Genomic DNA, 26,245 nt, shown 5'->3' on the forward strand with positions numbered 1-26,245 from the left:
CAATTAAATGGCGAACATATTTTAAAATTGGCCTGCTGACTTTGAAAGCCTTAAAGAACCAAGGCCCACAGTACCTGAAAGAGCTCCTGACACCCTACATCCCATCCCGTTCACTTAGGTCAGCCAACACATCCCTCCTCTCAGTGCCAAGAATAAGGACAAACTCAGGCTCCAGAGCATTCTGCCATGCTGCCCCTACTTTCTGGAACTCTTTACCATGCGCAATCAGAGAGGCACCGTCCTTACAGACTTTTAAAAAAAAAGCTAAAGACCCACCTCTTCCATCAGGCATTCAGTCCGCTTATCTGATCTTCAGAAACTCCTAACTTTTATGTCTTATGCTGGTATATTTGTAAAGTGCTTTGAGTCTCACAGGGAGAAAAGCGCTATATAAATCGCAAATTATTATTATCTCAGAAATTAATTAATTGATATGATAGCCTTATGGTTATCACAAGGATTAATTAGTTAGTAGGATAGCCATATGCGTATCCCAGGCACTAAAAAGTTGGTAAGATATCCTTATGCTTATCCCGGGCATTAATTATTTTGTTGGATAGCCTTATGCTTACCCCTGGCATTATTTTGTAGGATAACCTTGTGTTTATCCCTGGCATTAATTAGGATAGCCATATGCTTATCCTAGGCATTATTATGTAGGATAGCATTATGCTTATCCCAGGCATTATTTTGTAGGATAGCATTATGCTTATCCCAGGCATTATTTTGTAGGATAGTCTTATGCTTATCCCAGGCATTATTTTGTAGGATAGCCTTATTCTTATTTCAGGTATTATTTTGTAGGATAGCCTTATTCTTATCCCAGGCATTATTTTGTAGGATAGCCTTATTCTTATCCCAGGCATTATTTTGTAGGATAGCCTTATGCTTATCCCAGGCATTATTTTGTAGGAAAGCCTTATTCTTATTTCAGGTATTATTTTGTAGGATAGCCTTATGCTTATAAAAGGCATTAATTAGTTGCACGTCTATTCGGGTTTTCGAATGCTGAATATGGTGAACAGCAGCAGCATTGAGCAGTTGTAATGCCATTTTTTTTCTTGTAACAGTGCAACATGCAAATATCTGGATTTGCTCTGGAGCAGTGTATAGACCTATGCACTAGATTATTGAGTCATTGGTTTGGGAGATTGGTTTGTTAGGACAACAGCCACTATGTGATGCAAAGCTTGATGTTTATATTATTTTGTGTTTTAATTTAGCATAAACATTTCCAGTAAACTTTCAATGGTGAAAAACGAAAAATGATCCAGCTTCCTGAAGCACAAGTCCATGTTGGGGACACTTCCTGTTGCCAGAAAGAAAAGCACTGGGGTTGAGCATTATTTATGCATCCCAGACATCCAAGGAAATTAGGAATTCTTCGAGACCAACTTCCTTTGGCGTTGGAAGCAAAATCAATTCCAAGCAACACCCAAAGTATTTGCAAGTATTTTATAGGCGTGGTCGGAGGTAGGGAAACGTAACTACGAAAGTCGGAGAATAATACAGAACACCGGTTGATAAGCGCCCCATTCACACAGTGGGCGTGGTTATGTAAATGAGTACCTTTCGTCAACACGGTATGTTGTTACGTTTGGAAGTCCAGCCTCTTTCCGAAATGAATCTCCTATTGGCTATAGTGCAAGGGGTGTAACGCGGCGGGGGCGCGCCTTCAGCTCGCTCCCGCGCTGGCTTTGTGTTGGGACTCGTGTTCGGGAAGTGACCCGGAAGATACCCCCATACCGCCTCGGGTACCATGGAGGAGCTGAGCGCGGTCGGGGAGCAGGTGTTCGCGGCGGAGTGTATCCTGAACAAGAGGCTACGTAAGGTAGGCAGATACACCGGTGATAACAAGTGATTCTACCCCTCCCCCACATCTACCCGCCATACTTATCGTTCTCTCTCTCCCTTAGGGCTCCGTGGAGTACCTAGTGAAGTGGAGAGGTTGGTCCTCCAAGTAAGTCTGGGATGCAGGGTTTGTTGCCAAAGAGGTTTAACTTAGATCACGTGTTGCTCAATTCTGGTATTAACTATTTGTGTCCCGTCGACTTTCTTGTCCCCAACTGTCATACACCCTGTACCCATCCCACCATCAGCCACACCTATTAACTGTGACCCACCCACTTTAAAGTTACCCTGTGCCCCCCACCTGTCGCAACCTGTCACCATGTACCTGTTTCTATTTTAATATATATAAAATGCCCTGTCACCCTGCACTGCTCTACCGCCTATCTTTACCATACTAGTGTGCCATTTAATATGTACCAAAACCCCCACGTTACTGTAGCTTTATATCAACCTCTCTTATCATGATATGTTAGTATGCAGCCTTCTCTTTCCTCTTTTGTGTGACAGCAATGTACTCCCTGAAGGGGATAGTAAAGTCAAAACTAAACTTTAACGATTCAGACAGCATGCAATGTTTATCAACTTACCAATTTACTTCTGTTATCTAATTTGTGTAATTTTTTTAATGTAATTCTCATGGTATCCTTTGTTGAAAAGCATACATGGGTAGTCTCAGGAGCAGCAATAAATACCTCTTGTTATTGGCTCAGCTAGCTCCAGTTATTGTATTGCTGCTCCTGAGACTACCTAGGTGTGCTTTTCAACAAAGGATACCATGAGTGACACAAATTGGATAATAGAAGTAAATTGGTAAGGTGTTAAACATTGCATGCTCTGTCTGAATTGTTAGTTTAGTTTTGACTTTACTATCCCAGACATCCAAGGAATTCGCCAAGACCAGCTTCCTTTGCCGTTGGAAGCAAAAACAAACCCTAGCAGCAAACTTTGGCAAACCATCATATCTGTCACCATGTAGTATTTTGGACTTGTCAAGTTCCCTGTCTGCATCTTTGCAATGTTCTACATATTCTGTTCTCATTTTAATTTCAAAACTATCTATCCTTTCACCATGTACTCGACCCCCCTTTTTGACAAGCGATTGCTTCTTTGTATTTCTGACTGTTACATAATCTCAGAAGAGGTGACTACTTCTTCCTTTTTCTTGTAGGGCATTTGACTCATCACTGACCCCCCCCCCAGTAAAGATTTTATTTCTGTTTTGTGAACTTTTAAAGGGACATTTCTTACATGCTGACAAAGAGCAGCTGTTAAATGCTGAGGCATTTTAAACATTCCATCAGGATGCTTGTCTGAGATTACCACCTAGTGGATGCACATTGTGGCAATCTCTGCACTGGAGGAAAACGGCTAACAAAACCTTTTTTTTTTTTTTCTTCTGCTGCTTAGAGGCAGCTACTCACCGTAACATACTTTTTTTGTGTTTTAAGCTCTCTACTCATTCTCTGTTACTGTGCATGTGCTTTTCTGTGATGAGTACTTTTATGAATCTGGTTTAACAGTCTGGCTTTTGGCTTGTTACAGGCATAACAGCTGGGAGCCAGAGGAGAATATTCTGGATCCAAGGCTGCTCCTGGCATTCCAGAAGAGGTGACAATATAACTAGCCATTGTGGAAATGTACTGCAGTCTTGATGAACATTATAGCAAGCTACGCTTTTTCTTTCTTTCAGGGAACAAGAGAAGGAGCTGCGAAATAGAAAGAGAGGGAAGAGGCCACGAGGAAGACCCCGCAAAAATGTGGTACGTTTACAGTGGTGGGCTGCTTTACCACCATTTTTGGAATTTGAAAGTTAAAGGGACATGAAAACCAAAATTAAAGTGAAGGTAAAGTTCGTTATATCTCATTATTGCATTATACAGCCCAGCCTAAATGAATGGCACTTTCATTCATCAATTTTTTTAAATTGTATTCTAAAGTCTGTTTTCGCTGTTTTTACTTACTTTATTTCAATATGTAAATTCAACCCGTTCATGTAATTTTTTTTTACTTGCTGGTCACGTTTTTCCAGCAGCCAATTGAGATTCTGGCCGTTAGGCAGCCGTCATTCAACGTCATTGCCCTGTTTGACAATATGCGCATGCGTTCCTATTCTTTTCTCTTCCTTGGAAGAAAAGCGCTCCTGTTTTGCACATGCCTATTGCAATTGTTGCAATACGTAGGCTTCTTTCTCCAAATGGGAACCAAGATCAGAGGCTGAAATCCCTTTATGCGCATGCGTACTTATTGTGATCCACGTAAACGAGCCTAAGAGAGACGTATTGAGCGAGTGGGACCGCTCTATACGTCAGACATCAGGAAATGGCTGATGGGAGGAGTCCGTTACACCACGGTAGGGATAATATAAATCATGTTTATTGGGGAAATAGATGACATGTAGAAAAGAAGTTAGCGATTAGATTATTTATGATGTTAACAATTGAATAGTGTTTATAGATAGTTCAAACTTTACCTTCACTTTAATGATTTAGATAGAGCATACATTTTTAAACCACTTTCCCATTTATGTCTTTGATCTAATTTGCTTAATTCTCTTGGTATCCTTTGCTGAAAGTTTACAATTGTTTGCTTTATCTAAATTATGAAAGACAAAATCTGATTATCGTGTCCCTTTAAATTCCCCCTTCATTCGTTTATAAATGTTTATTCTGTTATACAAATGGATTGGTTTAAAGGGACAGTAAACTTAAAAAATAATGTTATATAGTTCTGCACTATGTGTAGAATTATATAACATTATTTTTTAAATTGCTGTCCCTTTAACCTCTTCACTGCTGAACCATTTCTGACACATAGCAGTCATTGTAATTAAACATCTCTTTCGGTTCTACCCACACAGATTCATTGTTTTCAAGCAGGCTATATACTTCCTGTTTTTTAATCTAAATGTCGCCTCCAATGCTTTATGGTTTAGATGCTAGCATCGATTCACCTTCCCAAAACCTCAAAATATGATTCTATACTGATGCTTTCTAGTAAGTTTGTATATGAAAATACCATTTATTTATTTTATTTTGCACCATATTCCACTATTTTTGCTGAAATCCTGTACAAATAAAATATCGGCAATATTTTTAAAAAGTGCTCAATTCTCGTGTTTAGAAAGTGATAACTAATTGTAAGTTTGTATGCGTGTTTAACCTCTACTAAACATAGTACTAATACATTTATCCTTTATAGTCCTTCCATAAATTTTAACCTTATTGACACTCAACTTCACATCCATTTTTTTTTTGTTTTTTTTAAAATTTGTAAATATTTAGGTGTCGGGATCCTTAGTCTTGATTTGAAGTTTGAGATGCAGCCTATCAGTTGTGACATGATCATCTTAACAAACAGAGAATTAACATCAATTTCTTTGTTTTGGTGAAAGTCACCGCACCACATAAATAAGATCAGTATTGGGAATGTTTGTTCACCTGGTAGCGACTATTTTATTTATTTATTTTTTTCATTTATGTATTTTTGAGTTTCCAAATACCATTATAACATTAATAGAAAGTCATACAATAATTGGGGAAAACAGTCTCTCGCTTTTGGGAGTTTCAGTATGACTTATGAAGAAAGCATATTATTTTTTACCAGAACATTAATGATTTTTGGTAGTCAATTTAGAAGAGAGGACGGAGCGGGGGTAAAAGACAGGTAAGGGGGGAGTTGGATTTTTAGAAGGGTTATTTTTCAAGGTCAGATGGGGGTTTGCAGTGTAGGGATGTTTATATGAGAGGATATGTGGGTATTACATTGCTAAGCTTGTTGTTTTCTGGTCCCATATAAATATTATGCAACTATTCATGTTAAAGGGACACTGTACCCAAAATTTTTCTTTCGTGATTCAGATTGAGCATGAAATTTTAAGCAACTTTTTAATTTACTTCTATTATCACATTTTCTTCATTCTCTTGGTATCTTTATTTGAAATGCAAGAATGTAAGTTTAGATGCCGGCCCATTTTTGGTGAACAACCTGGGTTGTCCTTGCTGATTGGTGGATAAATCCATCTACCAATAAAAAAGTGCTGTCCAGAGTACTAAAACCAAAAAAAGCTTAGATGCCTTTTTCAAATAATGATAGCAAGAGAACGAAGAAAAATTGATAATAGGAGTAAATTAGAAAGTTGCTTAAAATTGCATGCTCTTTCTGAATTACAAAAGAAAACATTTGGGTACAGTGTCCCTTTTAAGTATTTTCTTCCCTAAAGTAGCAGAGCAAGGGGTTACCACCTCTTTCTACTTGCCTGATTTTGGTGTTTTGATTGAGACTAACATTCAGAGCGTCTAGTGTACAGCTGATTTATATTTCTATAGCTGTTGGCAGCTGTGCAGAGATTTCTAGCCCTAACATCTACACTTTTTTTTTGTTTTACTACTTTTAACCAATAGTAGTCCTTGTGTGTTAACTTAGGTAGGAAGTGACAGTGAGATCATTAGCTATGACAACGGCTTAAAAGCCGAAACGCATCAGCGGATCTCACAGCCACAACCTACTATATACCTGCCAAAATGTGTGATTTTATGAAATAAAGACTTTTTAATCGTTGCCATCGGAGGCTCCATTTCACTTTTGTTTTGTTGAGCTGTGCAGAGAGCAAGATAGTTGTCATATGAAAATAGGGATCCCCTCTCATACCTGGTTTGATTGTACTTTCTGTTCGGTCTCATCAGAATATATATATTGTTTTTTGGCAACATGTGCATGCACATACAAATAATCTTTCATGGTGAATGAGCTTCCATGTTATACCTACAGTATCACTACAGATACATTAGTAAAAAGATACATTTACTAAGACAGAATCGCATATTTTCTGGGAGTTAGTACACTTATGTGCAAACAATGTAAAATATGCAAGAGACTGTAGTACCATAGAGAATTTCACCAACAGTAAGGATTGCACTAGCAATGGTTGTGTTCAACTGAAAGAACCATAGTGGTAGACTAAACTGTTCATTCAGCAAATAAATGGCTTGTGGAAAAATAGCTGCTCCTGTGCGTTGGTGTTCTAGTACTCAGTGTTTTAAGACGCCTTCCAGAAGGCAACGATGTAAAGATGTGGACACTGGTCTGAAGGGAGGGCAGGAGAACACCAATGATCCTCTCAGCAGCCCAAACTGTTTTTTGTAATCTTCTAATATCAGATTTACTAGCCCAACCAAACCAGACAATTGGTGAAGTGCACAGAATGGATTTAATTACAGCTCTGTGAAACTGAGTCAGCATCTCCTGTGACAGATTAAACTTCTTCAAATGGCGAAGAAAATGCAGCCTCAGTTGGGCCTTTTTCAGTACAGAATCAATGTGAGGCTTCCACTTTTAGGTCTTGTAAGATGGTAGAGTAAAAGAACCTTAAGGACTCTACAGTGGCTACAGTACTATTCAGAATGTAGAGGGGAGGAAGTCCACTATCCTCTCCACTGTTTTAAGTGTGTTTATCTCTAAGTAGTTTTGACTTCACCAGACAGACAACTGATGAACTTCATGTCTGTAAGTAGTCTCCTATTTATTTTTAATGAGGTCAATGGCAGTGGTCTCTTCTGCGAACCTCAGAAGCCTTGAGAAGCGCCAGTGCTGATTGTACAGGTGCTGGGTGTGAATTTACCCAACTAAACTAATTGCTGCCTGTCTTTTAGGAAATTGAATATCCACTGACAGGTGGAAGTGGGAACAGAGTTTAGTTAATTTGGACTAGAGGAGTTCTGGTATGATGGTATTTAAAGCTGAACTGAAGTCCACAAACAGGATCCTCCCTGGACTGTCGAGGTAATGCTGTCCCATGTTGACTGCATCATTTACTGACCTTTTTGCATAATAAGTAAACTGCAATGGCTCTAATGAGGGACCAATGATATATTTCAAGTGGACTAACACTAATCTCTCAAATTATTTCATGACTACGGACATCAAAGCAACAGATCAGTAGTCATTCAGAGCTGTGATCTTAGGGTTTTTTTTTTTTGGTTCAGGAATAATGGTAGATCGTTTAAAGCAAGAAGGGACTATGCACTGCTCTAGGGGTCTGGTAAAGTTGGATGATAACTTAGCTGCACATACATTCAGAGAGGTGGGTGTAACATTGTCTGGTCCTGAAGCTTTCCTGATCCTTTTTTTTACTCTGGAATAGCAGGCACCGCCTTCTCGCAGATCTTTATTACAGGTTTAATAGCAGAGGAGAAGAGAGACGGAGTAACATACGTTGTTGATGGATGTGTTGAAAAAATATCAGAGCAGTTGAAGGATGTGAGACTGCTCTCTTCAAATCTGCAATATAACTATTTTAGATCATTAGCTAATTGTAGGTTCTCTTTAGATTAAGGAGACATCTTGTTATTGGTGATATATTTCAGGCATTTCCACACTGTATGCAGGATCATTGGAGGAAAACCAGGTTTTCAGAGTAATTTCTTTTTAGATGCTCTTATTTCCTTTGTCAGTGTGTTTTTGGCCTGGTTAAACAGTTTTGTTACCACTCTTGTAGGCAATTTCTTTAGCCAGACAAAGCTGTTTAAGTTTGGCTGTAAACACTAGTTTATCATTATAGGTTACATAGGACCTTGTGGTAACACATGTTCTCGCAGAAACTATTTTAGGATGTTGGTGTCAGTGAGCTCATCCTGTTGCTGCAGCTTCAAAAACGCTCCAATCTGTACAGTCAAAGCATACTTGTAATTCTTGCTTTGCTCCACTTGTCCATCTTTAAACAGATCTAACTGCAGGCTTAGCAGATTTAAGTTTCTGCTTCTAGGTAGGAATAAGATGTACCGGGCAATGGTCAGACACCCAGCGCAGCTCTAGGATCAGAGCGATATGCAGCTTTTATTATGGTGTAACAATGGTCTAGTAGATTCCTTTGGTAGGACACTTAATGTGCTGCTTAAATTTAGGCAGGTCACAAGTAAGATTTGCACTGTTAAAGTACCCTAGAATAATAATAAATGAATCTGGATAATATTGCTCTATATATGTGTGTTTGTGTATATGAGTCATAAAAATTACAGACAAATAAGTGGGTTATGAGAACCCTCACTTTGTGACATATAGCTTTCCATAATTAGGTATCTTGCTTTTGTGTATGAATCATAGCTGGAGATGGCACAGTTTCAGAGCAATGAAAAAAGCACAAAGCAGTGGTTTATACTTAAAAAGCAGTTATTTCCTTTTAAGTGTTGCTAGGAGACATCTAATCTAGGTGCAGTCAGTTGATTTCCCATGGTCTGTACAGGGTAAAAAAATCATGTGGCAATAGAACCTAAGTTCTGTAATGTCTGCTTATGTAGAAGTAGCTACGCTGCGAATTTCTAAGTGCTTATTTATCAAGAAAACAAGTTTGGTTTAAAACAATAGGTTTCTTTTTATGTTTACTTTAACATATTTTTGTTATAATAAAGGAGCACTGTTTCATATCCCTTTAATAGTTTGAGATCACAGTTGCTATATGGTGGTTGCATTTTACCTCATTTAAAAAGAGGATTTCCCCCCTCTTATTTGATGGGCTCATGCCCTTCTTTTAAAGGGACAGTAAACTGACAATGTTATATAAATCTGCACTATGTGCAGAGTTATATAACATTATCTTAGCGGCAGCTTTATAAATCAAAAGCAATGCAAGTGTGTGTGTTGTTTTTTTTTTTTTTTTTTTTTCTTCTAAAGTTGGATTTACCTGGTCTCCACTCCAGGCCCTACTAAGCAGGTCTTGTTTTTCAAAAGCCCAATCGCGCCATTGAACTGAATGTAGCTTGCTTCTGCTCTGGTTGTGAGTTTACTGTTCCTTTTAAGTTAAAATAGGGGGTTGATCAGATCTGTGTAAAATCTATTGTATTAGATGAATCATACGTGTCCAGTGTTGCAGGTGATTCCCCTTGGTGATTTTTCTTTCTGCTGAGAAAGAGAGAGAAAAATTCTGCAAAAATTTCTGCATGTCCCTTTAGGGTTTATGGGGAGAGGTTGGTCTGGTGTTTAATGTAATGATCACATTTCCTTATTGCTATCACTGGAGTCTTAGAGCTGCAAGTCAACTCCCCTTTTTGAAAATGCAAGGTCATATGCCACAGTAAACAGTGTGGGGGCTTCGGAAGGTGCCTCACATGAGCCTTGCTCCTAGCTGTAGAGATTTCCAGAAATATGAACAAGAAAGGCATAGAGTGAGAGGTCTTCATCCCTTCACACTAGATGAATGTGAATACAGTGGATGTTTATGAGAGGGAAAGTAAAGGACGTTGTTTTCGCCACACCCAACTGCTTTGTACTTCCTCTCACAGAGGCTGGAGCTCAAATTGGTTTTAATTTTTTTTTTTTCCCCCCTATGTATTTTCTTAAGGTGGATTATCATGGCAAGCAAAATCATTGTTTGTAGTAGTAATGGGGATACTAAGTGGTGTAGGTGTTGAAACTGTTGCACAGACGTCATCATCTGTGTCTATATAATCATTTGCAGGTAGTAGGAGCAGAGCTTATGGAATGTGAGCATAGAAGAATATGAATATAAGAATATTAAATGGAATATTTTTATAAAATCAACCTCCCCTTACCTTAGGTGTCACCACCTCACTTAGCAACTTGTTCCACAAGCAGAGTTTTTATAGCCAAATCAATATGATTGCTTCTGTCTAACTTGAAGGCACACTCGCACTGCCTTTAGTGTGTGCTGAGACAGAAGGCAGCGTGAGTGTGCAACCTCTGTTTCATGCGCTGAGAATGGCATCTAAGGTAAGTGAGGGTAAGTAAGGGGGTGTTCTGTTTTTAGAAAATATTTAATATAACGTGTATGTAAGGTTTATACAACTACATTGAAAGGGACCACTTTTATATATGATGCCATTATTCTTTAAAATTATGACTATAAATATATAATTGGTTCTAAAATAGTCAAAGGAGCTAGGGCTTTTAAAGTTTTACCAAAACTTTACTTTTAGTGAGTGGATTGATATAATAAGCATTTTCTGAGGCACAGACCTGAATTAATCCCACGAAAAGTATGTTTTCTAAAAGTACCACTTTTCAATCAGTATAAAAATCTAGATTAGGTCTTAAAGGGACATAAAACCCACATTTATTTTCTTTCTTTCATGAGTTAGAAAGAGCATGTGATTTTAAACGACTTTCTAATTTACTTCTATTATCTAATTTGTTTCATTCTCTTTATCCTTTGCTGAAAAGCATATCTAGATGGCCTCAATAGCTGCTCACTGGTGGCTGCACATAGATGCTTCATGTGATTGGCTCACTCGCCAACAGATTCCGCAGCGCTATATTCATTGTTGTTTCTTTAACAGATGATATCTAAAGAATGAAACAAATTTAAATAGAAGCAAATTGGAATGTTTAAAATTGTATTCTCTACATACATGGGTTTAGTGTCCCTTTAAGGCATATAAATAGTTATCCAGGAAACTATATTAAATATATAATGCATTTTGTTTTTCACTACAAAAAATAATTTATATCTTCTCTTAACATACTTTTTACAAGCTGAACATTTTCTAGACTGAATGCGGAAAACATATACAAGAATGCTTTTATAAGAGGCCTCTTCGTCCGTGGAAATACTTTTCCAAGAACTTCAGTGTTCTATGATGATGATGTGTTTTTTTTTTTTTTTTTAAATTTCATAAATGGAGAGTCCACAATCCATTACTCCTGACCACCAGGAGGAGGCAAAGATCCCCTTCCACCTTATTGAAAACCACTGCCATTATTTTCTGCATAAATTTTAAGTTTTTTAGAAGAATAATTCAGATTATTTTCCAGTTATATCAGAACACATTGAAATGGAACAAAATCATTGGGAGGTGAACTATCTCCAGTTTTTAATAGGTTCATATTTTATCAACCTTTCAGCTGTGCTTTATTTGAAGATGGGAAAAATGATTACCTTAATAATCACAATTTTAAATAACTAACTAAAACCATAACATTTCATTTTTACTGCTTGCCTCTCCATCCTCACACTTGGCTCCTTGTGCGCATCTATTCCACTAATTAGCCTCAATAGCTGCTGATTGGTGGCTGCACATAGATGCTTCATGTGATTGGCTCACCCATTGTTCCACTAATTGAGCTTCTTGAGACTTAGTAAGAGTTGATTCTGTGTACATAGATTTGCAGGGAGCAATGGCATTACAGGGACAGTAAAGTCAAAATGAAACTTCCATGATTCACATAGAACATGCAGTGTTAACTTTCTATTTTACTTCTATTATCTCATTTGCTTTGTTCACTTAGAATCCATTGTTGAAAAGCATAAATAGGAAGTCTCAAGAGCAATACACTACTGTGAGCTAGCTGCTTGTCACTGGCTCACCCAATGTGTTCACCTAGCTCCCAGTAGAGCATTGCTCTCCTTCAGCAAAGGATACCAAGAGATTGAAGTACATTTGACTTTTTTTTTTTTCTTTTTTTTTTTAATGCTATCTGATTCACGGAAGAATATTTTGTGTGTCCCTTTAATGTGTCTATCTTAACTCCTGTTTATAACATTTGATTTGAAGAAGCATGATATTTCTGTAGGCACAAGTTTCACAGTTCTGAGAACTACAAAACTAGGAATATGTATTTATCTTCTAGACAAAGTGTTTACAATAATCTTACAGAAACCTCTGGGAGAACATGATGTGAAACGGATTAATGGAATTAATTTACAAAAAAATTAAACATTACATACATGAATATACAGCTACATGCTCATCTGTATCTATATCATCTATCTATATCATCTATTTATCTATAATGTTCAAAGTAGACAAGCACTCCAGAAATAAAGTCACAGGTGTCCAGGTTGCAACAGATGGGCAAATAGAAACAAAAGAGAGTGCACTCGCCAGGACTTTATTATATTTTTCATTATTACTATTTAATTTTTTTTATATCATTGATTTTAATCCACCCTGCTGGAAACTAGTCTTGTCTTTGCCACCGCAGGAGGAACTGTTGCAGATGCTCTTATGAGGGGGGGTCCTCAGACCAATTTGAGCTACTGTTGGAGTGTGAGCCTGGAAGAATATGACTAAGAATATTAAATGAAATATTTTCTAAAATCAACCTCTTTACCCTCCATGGCTTGCATATCCCACAGACTTAAACTAAATCTTATCACAAAACCACCATGCTTGTGCAGCCCTAATTTAAAGGGACATGAAATCTAAAAAAAAAAATCTTTCATGGTTCAGATAGAGAATACAATTGTGTAAAAGTTTCCAATTTACTTTAATCACATTTGCATTGTTCACTTCTTGTTCTTTGTTGACGAGATATCTATATAGGTAGCGTGCACGTCTGGAGCACAACATGCTGCCATCTAGTGCACTTCCAAATGTATAAAGTTGCAAAACTGCGGCTATATAGTGCTGAAGACGCATGCGTGCTCTGGAACTTGCCCTCCTGCTTTCCAACAAAAGATAAGAAAATTAAGATAATGTGATTAAAAGTAAATTTTAATTTTTTTTTATTGCATGTTTTATCTGAATCGCGGGGGGGGGAATTGAGGTTATATCCCAAAATCTTTCGTTAGTTGGCAGGTCTTGCTACTGTTGGTGAGATCTGCAGCCCTAGAAGCCCTTGTGGCAGCTGTCACAAAGGGGTTAAATCCATTTGCAACATGCGAATAGAGTTTTGTGTGTAATTTAGCTCTGAAATCTACCTAAGGCTAACCCTGCTACCTATGGCTAATTGGCTTTAGTAGATAACTACAAAACAATGCACTTTATACTAACACAGATTTACTTTTCCAAATAAGGAAAGTGGGTGGAGTTTGGCTATTGGGGACACAATTGCAGCTCAAATGTTGTTGTTTTTTTCATTCTTAAAGGGGCAGTCTACACCAGAATTCTTATTGTTTTAAAATAGATAATCCCTTTATTACCCATTCCCCTAGTTTTACATAAGTTTTCCTCTGTGATTACCTTGAATCTCTGCATCTTCTGACAGCCCCTGGTCACATGACTTTTTTTTATTTATTATCTATTGACTTGCATTTTAGCCCATTAGTGCTGTGTTGGGCTAACTTTTTTTTAAATAACTTTGAGCGTGACTGAGCACAATGTTATCTATATGGCTCACATGAACTTGCACTCCCCTGTTGTGAAAAGCAAATAAAAAAGCATTCAGATATGAGGAAGCCTTCAAGGGCTTAGAAATTAGCATATGAACCTACTTGGGTTTAGCTTTCAACTAAGAATACCAAGAGAACAAAGCGCATTTGGTGATAAAAGTAAATTGGAAAGTTGTTTAAAATTACATATTTTAATAATGAAAGTTTATTTTTTTTTAAGGGGACAGTCTACTTGAAAATGTTTGTTTTAAAAGGATAGAAAATCTCTTTATTACCTATTCCCCAGTTTTGTATAACCAACGCAGTTATATTAATACACTTTAGTATTGTGAGATTGAGAAATTATTATATTTTTAAATATGAACAAATATTGACTATAAGTAGAACTTATTAAATTAGTAGTGCCCTAGGTCATAACAGGTAGTTGTGCTTAGGCATATAGTAAATTTTATTCAACATTTAAAACCCATGATGATAGGTAGAAAAGGATGCATTTGGGCACAAACAAAATTAAAGTTTTAATAAGTAACAAAGGCTGAAACGTAAACTAACTTTTTATTGTTACTTGCTAAAAAAGACAACAGAACGAGATAAAGTTTGCTGCCCTACTTAAAGGGATACTAAACCCAAATTTTCTCTTTCATGATTCAGATAGAGCATGCAACTTTCTAACTTACTCCTATTGACAACAAATTTTCTTCGTTATCCAGCTCTTAAAGATACCAAGAGAAAATTAACAATAGGCGCAAATTAGAAAGTTGCTTAAAATTGCATGCTCTATCTGAATCATGAGAGAGAGAATATGGGTTTAGTATCCTTTTATTATTAAAAACACTTCAATACTAGTTGCACATTAATGGAATAAATAGATTAAATAAGATACTTGGAAGGATTGGCCTAAGTAGTAAATAGTGATATGCTTAAAGGTGCAGTCTACACTAAAATTGTTGTTGTTTAAAAAGATAACGCCTTTACTACCCATTCCCCAGCTCTGCACAACCAACATTGTTATATTAATACACTTTATAACATTTAAACCTCTAAATTTTTGCCTGTTTCAAATGCTCTATAGACAGCCTCTTAATCGCATGCTTTTTTATTTGCTTTTCACAACAGGATACTGCTAGTTCATGCGAGCCATATAACAATGTGTTCACGCCAGAGGAGTTATTTAAGATTCAGTACAACACAGTACTAAATGCAAGTCAATAGATAATAAAGTCATGTGATCAGGGTCATGTCAGAAGATGCTTAGATACAAGGTAATCGGAGGTAAAAGGTATATTAATATAACCACGTTGGTTATGCAAAACTGGGGAATGGGTGATAAAGGCATTATCTCTTTTAAAACAATAACAATTCTATTGTAGACTGTCCCTTTTTTTAAATAGCAGGGACAGAATGGTTTTAGGTATACAAATCTTAGTGTGAGGTTAAATCACTGCACTGTTATGCTAGTAATGTAGAAATCACACAGTACGTTATGCCAATAAAAGTAAATTGAAATAAAAAAAGTCCAGTATATAAAAGGACTCAGAACCTACAAGGTATATTTTCTTCTGAGTAAGTAATACCAATTAGAGAGATAAATGCAGCATGGCTGCACACCAAGATTATGTCCCTTCTAAATTGCTATTAGTCTGACCTTAAAGGGACATTCCAGCCAAAATCGGAATCCACATAGATGCATTTCAGTTTTGAGTAGGAGGATTTTTGTAATATACATGACCTAGCAAAAATGCTTTTAATAATAGCTATAGCTTTTTGAAAAGTGTATTTAAAGGGACACTGAACAAAAAATTTCTTTTGTGATTCAGATAGAGCATGACATTTTAAGCAACTTTCTAATTTACTCCTATTATCAAATTTTCTTCATTCTCTTGGTGTCTTTATTTGGAATGTAAGTTTAGATGCCGGCCCATTTTTGGTGAACAACCTGGGTTATTCTTGCTGATTGGTGGATAAATTCATCCACCAATAAAGTGCTGTCTAGAGTTCTGAATAAAAGAAAAGCTTAGATTCCTTCTTTTTCAAATAAAGATAGCAAGAGAACGAAGAAAAATTGACAATAGGAGTAAATTAGAAAGTTGCTTATAATTGCATGTTCTGTCTGAATCGCGAAAGAAAACATTTGGGTTCAGTGTCCCTTTAAGTATGCACCGTGCACCAGCATTTAAACACAGCACTTGCTCAGAGAGCCTAAGGTGCTTGTATCATCTGGTAATGACTACATTTCTTAATTGCTAATATAATTCAAGCCCCACTGGCATTCAGAGCAGCTGCAGTATTTAAAATGCTGGTGAACTGACAATATCTAGCAAAACTTCACATGCATGTGCCGAGAAAAATGTTAACACTAAAACAGTGATAACTTTTATTAGAAGCATTTTTGCCAATACATGTATTTTGCAAATATGTCTCTATTCAAAGATGTAATCTATGTGCATTTAAATTTTTGACCGGAATGTCCCTTTAAGTTGATGTAATTATAATTTGTATTGTATGGCATATAAGTGACCCATCTAGATTATAAGTTCCCACGGGAATAGGGCCCTCAATTCCCCCTGTATTTGTCTGTAAAATGTTGTCTTATCGTATTGTTTCTCCATTGTATTGTTATCCTTGTACCCATGGGCAGCGCTGCGGAATCTGTTGGCGCTTTATAAATAAAGAATAATATAAGTGGTATCTTAATATCTACACTTAGCTATAATACATATGTGCATGTTAGCGTCTCAGTATACGACAGTATTGTATGTATTTAAGCAAATATATTATCCCTATAACTATCCACCACCATGGCTTTGCGCCAGGAATGTGGTGGAGTAGGTAATTTACAAGTATTAAATCATTATAAGTAGGTTTGATTTTGCACTTGGTGAAACGCGACCGTGTCAGGGGGTCACCTTAGTCATTTTAATTTGCTCTCTACTGGTTGCAAAATCAAACCTACTTATAATACACTTTTATTGACATACTTGCTTAATGGAAGGGGTTAACAATTGCTTGTCATTTTTGATGTGATCACTTGACCAAGGGGCACTATTTTGGGTTTCACTGGACTGCCTCACCCCAATGGGGTTGAGGTCAGGCAGATCAAGTTCCTCAACACAACTGTTCAAACTATGGTTTTTATGGACCTCACTTTATACACAGGGGCACACTCGTGCTGGAACAGGAAAGGGCCATCCCTTAAATGTAACCACAAAGTTGGAAGCAGCCAATTGTCTAAAATGTCTTTCATGATTCAGATAGAGCATGCAAATTTAAGCAACTTTCTAATTTTACATATCAATTTTTCTTCGTTCTCTTGGTATCTTTATTTAAAAATAAGTAATTAGCTTAAGAGCCAGCCCATTTTTGATTGAGAACCTGGGTTGAACTTGCTTATTGGTTTGCTACCAAGCCACCAATCACAAGTGCTAGCCAGGGTGCTGAAACTAAAAAAAGCTACTTAGCTTATTCCTTCTTTGTCAAAGATACCAAGAGAAGGAGCAGGACCATTTTTGGTAGACGCTATGGGGTCAATTTATCAAGCTCCGTACGGAGCTTGATGCCCCGTGTTTAGGTTCGCTGGAAACAGAAGTTATGAAGCAGCGGTCTAAAGACCGCTGCTCCATAATCTGTCCGCCTCTGAAGCAGCGGACAGAAATCAACCCGATTGAATATGATAGGGTTGACACCCCCTGCTAGTGGCCGCAAATCTGCAGGAGGCGGTATGCTGTCAGCATTTATCGATGTGCAGCGGACATGATACGCTACATTGTATCATGTCCGCTCGCGCATTAATAAATGGACCCCTATGCGTTCTTGGCTGCGTTGTTTCTGCTCCTTGTTACTTCCACTTCACCATAGTACTTACAATTGACCAGGGCAGATGTAGTATGGCAGAACTTTCACAAACTGATTTGTGGCATCCTATGACAGTGCCACTTGTAAATATCAGCAATAAACTACCACATTGCAGCAAGGGCTGTACGCAAAAATACTTTATTTTCTTACTACAATTTACGGGGTTTTTGCAGATTACTCATTTCAGGCATACACTCCCTTAAAGTATGGTGGAATCCACATACGCTTTTTTTTTTTTTTTTCCCCTGTTGTGGCCAATTCCAGTCCTAAGTAAATGAGCTTGTCATTGTAAAGAATTTTTAATGATTAAATCAATATCACCCTACTTAAGGGCAGGGTGGATTTGATTTAGATCAAGTTGATTTCAGTCACAATTTTAAATCACTAGTCGGAATACTTTTATTTTAAATCGTGGTTTTCTACATAAAGGTTTCTCTTTTTAAAATAACTTCAGATTTATTTTTCCAGTTATAGCAGACAATTACAATTTGGTTATCTACCATTTGAGAGAGATCATTGAAATGAATGAAATTATTGGGAGGTGAACTATCTCCAGTTTAATACGTTAATCATTCATATTTGATCAACTTTTCAGGTGTAGTTTATTGGAAGGAGAAAATAATCATTACTAATACCATAACAATTTTACATAGTATTGTAAAACAATATTTGTTTTACTTTCATTTTAACTGCCTGACCCTCACTCCTCAAACAGCTTTTTAAAACTTAGTAAGGGATTGATTCTGTGCATATATAATTCCATTAATAACTGCCCTTTGGCAAGTTTTGCTTGTGTTGATTTTTTTTTTCTCTTTTCTCTCTGTTTTCTCAAGGAGTTGGATATTCCACCAAAGCCAAAATCCAGCAGCTCCTCTTCATCGTCCTCCTCATCATCTTCATCCTCTTCTTCCTCATCGTCGTCCTCTGATGACAGTGACACAGAAACAAAGAAAGCTCCTCGTCCTAGAGAATCTCACCCTGTGCCACAAAAGAAGGCACAGGCTGTGGTGGCCAGGCCAGATCTTAAGGAGCCTGTGCGCAAAAAGCGTGGAAGAAAACCCCTGCCTCCTGAGGAAAAGGCTGCCAGGAGGGCAAAACCGGGACCAAAGGGTACATTGAGCAAGCTGCAGCCAGTGCATAGTCCTCAAAGCTTCTCTGCCCTCAAAACTCAATCCAAGGAGACATCTTTGCCCAGCAACAATAGACCTGGGGGATTATCTGCAGAGCTATTGTCCAGCATTGCCAAGAATTCCCCTAGCCAACCAAATGGAAATTCTCCTCGGGGGCTTAGCTGGCAAAGCTCTATTGTACATTATATGAACCGTTTAACTCAAAGCAACACACAGTCCAACACAAAAATGACCAGCTCCACATTTGGTGCAAAGAGGACCTGTCCAGACCCAAAGAGTGCTTCCAAAATTCGGCCAGATGTTGGAATTAACCCTCCTACTCCAAAACCACACAAACCTCATGAAACAGAGGAGCAGTCTCATTCAAGTCCAGTGGCCCAAACTGCGACAAATGGTGGAGCCAACAACAGAGAAAGCAGTAGTCAGACTGTAACTATTCAGAGTAAGACACAGGGATTGGCAGCTCATACAGGAAACCAGGCTGGGTCCCAGCTAACGAAAAATAATGGGTCCTCCCAAACTGGAAATGCAATTGGCAAAGGAGAAAAAGTGACCCGGAAAGCTGGAGGAATTGGGGATTCCAGGCAAGGAGCTACAGCACCCCCAGGAAGTAAACCTGCAGGGGATAGAGGGCCGCAGATTGAGAGACCTGGGGAGCTGGCAGAACTAAGTACTGGAGAGGACAGCAGCCTGGACTCCGACCACGATTCGTCTCTTTCCAGTCAAGATATGTCAGTTCAGGCTGGCCAGGACTGGAAGCCAGCCCGTAGCTTGTTGGAGCATGTATTTGTGACAGATGTCACAGCCAACCTTATAACTGTCACTGTTAAGGAATCTCCCACCAGTGTTGGCTTCTTTAACATGCGCCACTTCTGAAGGCATTGAGGATATAAACCAAGCGATGTTCAGAGATTTGCTTTTCAATCACACTTCTGCCTCCTTGCAGAAAATAACATTTCTGCTCCAAGACTTATTTTTTTTACTGTTTAGTTGCTTAAACCTCTCAATAACAAGTGTTTAAGTTGCCCAATAGACTAATTCCTAATTGCAGGTTACAATTGTGCCTGTCCATTAGGATTATGCAAAGCATCTTCTTTTTTTTTTTTTTTTTTTTTGTTAAAATATTTTATGGTATGATGTTTATGGAAATTCTCAATTTATTCTATTTTTATTTTATTTTTTTAAGTAATGGTTGCTGGCTTTTTCAAAGATGCTATGTGTCTCTACCTGAGGATGCTATGTGCTTTAATATTAGCAGCTTAAGAAGAAGTTGGGACTGTGGTTTGTCAAACCAAGTAGCTATATTTCAGCTGCATTAGGTCGTTTTGAGAGTAGCGTGAATAGATGGAAATACTTCACTTAAATCAGAATCTTGGTTAGATTTATTCACATTAAACCAAAATACTGGTCAAGCCTTAACTACAGGAAGAGCTGTGCCTAGACATTATTGTCACATGCAGCACTGAAATGGCCCGAAAGCCTATGTGACTGGATCAAGACTTCTCCTTACAGAAGTAGATGTGCCTTGGGTGTGTCTCATATTGTAGAGTAACGTTGGGTCATGTTAAATCCCAGGGCTTTCCAAGCTATAAGGGTTGTGATGTTGTTATCCACAATGTTTGTGCCTTTTTTAGATTTCTATTGTTACGCTTTATGGCAATGTGTAGTAGTTTTCTATGAATCATTGGAAGCCTCATAATGAAAGGGTCCGAGATTAGAACTGCGTTATTTAAATGGTTAACTTTTAACAATTATAACTGCTATCTTTAAAAACTGCATGAAAGCAGGATTATTACCTATTGTGTTCCTTTTTTTTTTTTTTTCTTATGCTAAATTGACAATAAAATTTAGGACACGTTTTTGGGTGCATTCAGAACGAATATGTAATCCTGTGAATTTGTTGTAACTGACAGCAATTTCATACTTGTAGTACAGTTTATAACAAGGGTGCCCATACTTGACTGAACATTTGTCCTGTACGGAAGTCATATCAGATTGCAAGTAGGATCTGTACAATGTTTCTGTGTGAGACTTTAACCCTCGGAAAGGGTTTAAACACATAGCTAAGTACAACAAGGGGGCTTAGTGCAAAAACAAAAATGCTTTTGAGGAAATTAAAATATTTTTTTGGTTTTGCATTGGAACCTCGCTTTAACTAAAATATGACAGTGTTTCCTGTCTGTCTGAGCATTTTCTCTGTACACTGGGAGTGCTGTGACACAAGCAACAGGTTGCCAAAACGTAGACTGTATGATTCTCTAGGGTTAAGCTTTATTAAAATGTGACGTGGAAGCACAGTGTTGAGAAATCTAAAAGGCTAGCCCTGTAAATATGCAACAGACTGAACAAATCATTGTCAGTTACCTGTTTCCCTACACTGTGATTTCATCTGTCTTGTATACCTCTAAGGATAAAGTCTGTGTTTGAGTTCCCAGATAATGACAGATTAAGCAATAAGGGTTGACGGCTATTTCGAGGTCTGAACTCGAGTGCCTTTCAGCCCTATGTAAGTTCAATGTTAGATAACATCTGTGGTGAAGGATCCCATTCACATGGAAGAGAGGTTATTGCTAGAGTTGGAGATCTATTTAAAAAAAGGCTGATCAGGAGGATGGGATCTTGTTTAAAACAAGACTCCAATATGGGGGGAGGGGGGGGGATGAACATGTAACACTGTGCTTCTCAAGTCATTCCCTTATCAGGTCAGATATATAAAGGAACTGTGTCTACATGAACACCAATCACAATAAATTATCTACTGAACAGGTCAGAAAAGGAACTGCTTTAAAAGGACAGTAAACACCTTGAGTTTTGTATATAAAAGTTATGGTTTTATCAGATGCAGGTGATGTGTGAGCGGCCGCTCCAAACTCTCTGGTCGGCGTCGACTGTGGCTCAAACAAATGACGTCATAGACGTTGCCGTGACTTCGGCTGTATTGGCAAAGGTGCTCGCGGTGACAGGGTGCTGTGCCTAGGAGGCAATGAATCACATTGCCATATGCAGAAATTGTGCTGCCTAATCTTTACTTTTTTAAGTTATGGTTTACTTGTGTGTAATGAAACAACTTTGCAATATATGTTTATTTTGCCCCCTTTTCATGTTGTGTATCTCTGAAAACTGAACAATGTCTAATTCCCAGAACTTAAACTGTACCCTGCTGACTTCTTAAGGCTAACTCTTCTACATAGTTCTCCCTAATTAGCTTTAGCTGATAATTAATGATAAGCAATGCACTTAACCGTGCTCTAAAGCCTAGATTGATTCCTCCGAATAAGCCAAATAGTGGGTAAAGTTTAGCAGTTGAATAAAAATGCAATAAAAAGGATGTTAATTTGTTTTGAAAACATTGACTTGTTATGCTGTATGTGAGATCAGAAACACTGCATATAGAAATAGACAAATGCAAGAGATGAGCCCCGTTATCAAGGGAAGGGACCTACTTAAGTAGAATATTCATTGTAAAACAATGACTACTAACATGAATTCTGTCATTAGAATGTTTCTTTAAAATAAAAATTAGAATACAGTACCCCAATAAACTTACACTGAAGCCTGATAATTCACATTTTGAAAGTTAAATTTGATAGCTGAATATTGCAATAAAGGACCATTAAAAACAGCATAATTGGGTGCATAATAAAAATTCAATAAATGCAACAGCACTTTTTCTGACAAACTTCAAAATGTACCTACATTTCCAGAACCTGTATCATGTGACGGTAACCAGACTGATAAACATATACACTGAACTCCTGCACATGCTCAGTAGTAGCTGGTGCCCCCAATTTTGCATATAAATAGATTGTGCACAATATAATATTGGAAAGTATCTAAAAAACAAAATCAGATAAACTGCATGCTCTTTAAGGGAAATGTAATTTTGCAAAAAACACTTTTTCTGTTTGACATCCTTTCCAATGAATTGCCAAGCATTTGTTTTTCGTCTATCCAACCCTTGTCCTATTTAGTTTCTAAATGATAATATAAAAGAACAAAATTAGCACTCGGTGCAGCCCACATAAGTTTTTCAATTAATGGCTATAACCGGTACCATTGTGGTAGTGGCACAGAATTTATTGAAGTAGTCAATAGCCCTGCTCTAGTAATATTCAACTGTTTATTTTTATATGTCTATCCTTTTTAATGAGGCACAAGACCAAACCAAGTGGTATACTATAAGTGGACTACTAGTTTCTGCACAGTGATTAAAGGGATATGAAACCCAATTTTTTTTTTCTTTCATGATTGAGAGAGCAAAAACAGCAACAATCTAATTTACTCCTATTATCAATTTTTCTTCATTCTTGTGCTATCTTTATTTGAAAAAGGAGGAATGTAAGCTTAGGAGCTGGCCCATTTTTGGTACAGCACCTGGGTAGCGGTTGCTGATTGGGGGCTAAATGCAGCCACCAATCGGCAAGCGCTATCCAGGGTTCTGAACCAAAAAATGGGCCAGCTCCTAAGCCTACATTCCTCCTTTTTCAAATAAAGATAGCAATAGGACTAAAACGAATAGGAGTAAATTAGAGCATGCAATTTTAAACAACTTTCTATCTGAATCAGGAAAGACAAAACCCAAATTTGTTGTCCTTTTAAGTGACCTTCAAAATACGTACAGACCATAATAGCCCAAAATTTAAAGACAAGTTGGAGAGAAAAGGACATTAAATGGTTCTTTTAGTAAAAACAAATGTTAAAGGGACAGTATACTATAAAATTGTTTTTCCCTTAATGTGTTTCCAGTGACATTTTTTTTTTTTTACCAACTGCAGAATATAACATGCATGAGAATTGGTTTTTAAAGGGACAGTCTAGCCCAAAATAAACTTTCATGATTCAGATAGAGCATGTAATTTTAAACAATTATCCAATTTACTTTTATCACCAATTTTGCTTTGTTCTCTTGGTTTTCTTAGTTGAAAGCTTAACCTAGGAGGTTCATATGCTAATTTCTTAGACCTTGAAGGCCACCTCTTTTCAGAATGCATTTTAACAGTTTTTCACCTCTAGAGGCTGTTAGTTCACGTATTTCATATAGATAACACTGTGCTCGTGCATGTGAAGTTATCTGGGAGCAGGCACTGATTTGGCTAGACTGAAAGTCTGTCAAAAGAACTGAAATAAAGGGGCAGTTTGCAGAGGCTTAGATAAAAGATAATCACAGAGGTTAAAAGTATATTATAACTGTTGGTTATGCAAAACTGGGGAATGGGTAATAAAGGGATTATTTATCTTTTTAAAACAATAAAAATTCTGGTGTAGACTGTCCCTTTAAGGTTTATTTGTGTATATGAATTAGCTGATTTTGTGTTTTGAAGCCACAACCTAATAAAATAGGTTGAGCTTGTAGGTATAATCAGATTTAATTACTTTCACATCTGCCGTAAACCAATCACCAATACTTGGAGAGAACAATGGAAACATTTAAATTGTATTACTGTATCTCTTCTATACCCCACTGGGAGTGTAATTTCTTCTGCTAATACCGTAGACTAAATCAACTGTTTTCAAATGCCTCTAAGTGTAATGGAAATACTTGTAAACAATTTAATACACTCCAGCCAGTAAAGTGGATCATTGGGAACAAATTAAAATGGAGAAAAAGTTTGAGTAAACTGTCCCTTTAAATCAAAGTAAAACTAAAAAGAAACAGGTTTTGTAAAAAAATCAAAAGCAACTTGTTTTTTTTGCAAAATTAGCACTTAAGAAAGTTATCGTATCCCTGCCCCCAGTGTTATATGGGAGTTGACATCTTTGAAACTTAGGTTACATTCTGACTGATCTAGGTATAAGTCTGGCTCCCTGTTATCTAGTCTATTCACTTAATAGTAACCAGCCTAGAAGTTTTGACATCTGGCTAAGATAAACCTTCCTGCAGAGGCCCCCTCCTCATTGTAAGGCTGTGACAGAAAGTAATGTACACTGCACAAATGTAGTGTATATAAAAAAAATAGTAAAATCCATTTAGAATGATTAAAATTGCAATGATTTCTATTAAGTATAAGACACTGCTTAGTGCTTTTTTTATGGCAACAATGAAACTGACTAACATCCCTTTAACTGCTTTTCTATAAAAATGCCCTTCCCTAGAGACTTACAGGAGCAGGGACCATCTTGCTATTTGATGTGTTTACATATGTGATTCTGGGGGTTAAGAAATATGTTCTATCATTCTCTGAGTTAGGGTTATTCTGTTTATTTCACATCCAAAGTACTGGAAATACAATCTGAATGTTAAATTAAATATTTTGCTGTTTGATTGGCATATGGAACTCCAATACATCATGAACTTTCTGACCACAGAGGGTAACTGCTGTCTATTTAGCACCTCTTGGGTGTGATCCCTAAACTGCCATATTTTAATATTTTGGAATATAGTGTTCCTGCATTTCATCTCAGTCACAAGCATTAGATTTGGTTGTATACATTTTATTTCTTTTTTTTTTTTTTTTTTTTTTTTAAGTAATGTATTTGTTATAAGACTTTCGGCACTGACCTTATTCAGAGGGTTCAGCTTAATTGTGTTTTTGTTAGTCCTTTTGTTTTATATTAACTTTTTTTTTTTTTTATATATTTTTAACTCAACTGTGGTTTGGATACAATGCTTCTAGCTCTAGGCAACCTCTTAATTTATTACTTGCATACAGACACTAGAAACAGGTTGTGTATTTGAAAAGATTTTTCTATATGTATTTTGTACTGTGTAGCATATCAATAAATATTTTTGTAATCTTTTCAAATGTGTTGAATTTTATTTAATTTTTTTGCATTTCATATTTATTTTTAGTTTTGATGACACGATGAGTCCATGGATCATCTTAATTACTAATGGGATATTCACCTCCTGGTCAGCAGGAGGCTGCAAAGAGCACCACAGCAAAGCTGTTAAATAGCTCCTCGCTTCCCTCCCACTCCAGTCATTCTCTTTGCCTATGTTAGTGATAGGAAGTGGTAAAGTGAAGTGTTAGTATAGATTCTTCAAGAGTTTATTATTTTTAAAGTAGTGCAAGATTGTGCTGCTTTGTTCTAGGGTGTAGCCATAGTCCATATCAGTCTGTTCAGTAGAGCATTGGGAACTTGCGGGACATAATTCTCACTGAGCCTCTCATGTTTTCTGCTGCCCTATATCCTTCAGTCTGAGGTAAACATTTACTCAGCATTTTATTCTCCTCAGGTTGATGTGAGGGAGAGGACCTCTCAAGCCTGAGAGCTGCCTTGCTGACAGGCAGAAGCTAAGGTAAGTGCTACTTTAATTTTCTGGGGCACATTGAAATAGTAAGGAGACTCAGGAAAAAAAAGTAAGCACACTCTGAACATAAGGGACACTGAAGGGAAGGTGGCTCTTTGT

The 26,245-nt window shown here is 37.2% G+C and overlaps 1 protein-coding gene across 1 annotated transcript; it reads left to right on the top strand.

Annotated features, from left to right (window-relative positions):
- The first annotated feature begins 1,692 nt into the window (after positions 1–1,692).
- On the top strand, positions 1,693–25,637 carry CBX2 (chromobox 2). The gene is made up of 5 exons (XM_053706389.1): positions 1,693–1,831; positions 1,917–1,960; positions 3,394–3,459; positions 3,542–3,611; positions 18,598–25,637. The coding sequence occupies exons 1-5, from the start codon at positions 1,760–1,762 to the stop codon at positions 19,768–19,770; spliced, it is 1,425 nt and encodes a 474-aa protein (XP_053562364.1). The 5' UTR covers positions 1,693–1,759; the 3' UTR covers positions 19,771–25,637.
- Positions 25,638–26,245: the final 608 nt, after the last annotated feature.

The sequence above is a fragment of the Bombina bombina genome, chromosome 1 (genome assembly GCF_027579735.1).
Source record: "Bombina bombina isolate aBomBom1 chromosome 1, aBomBom1.pri, whole genome shotgun sequence".
NCBI lineage: Eukaryota > Metazoa > Chordata > Amphibia > Anura > Bombinatoridae > Bombina > Bombina bombina.

What these genes read in the sequence shown, in the direction of transcription:
- CBX2 (XM_053706389.1), top strand. Translation starts at nt 1,760, where the DNA reads ATGGAGGAGCTGAGCGCGGTCGGGGAGCAGGTGTTCGCGGCGGAGTGT. An exon ending in CTCCTGGCATTCCAGAAGAG is followed by an intron (nt 3,460 to 3,541) that starts GTGACAATATAA and finishes TCTTTCTTTCAG; the next exon opens with GGAACAAGAGAAGGAGCTGC. An exon ending in GAAGACCCCGCAAAAATGTG is followed by an intron (nt 3,612 to 18,597) that starts GTACGTTTACAG and finishes TGTTTTCTCAAG; the next exon opens with GAGTTGGATATTCCACCAAA.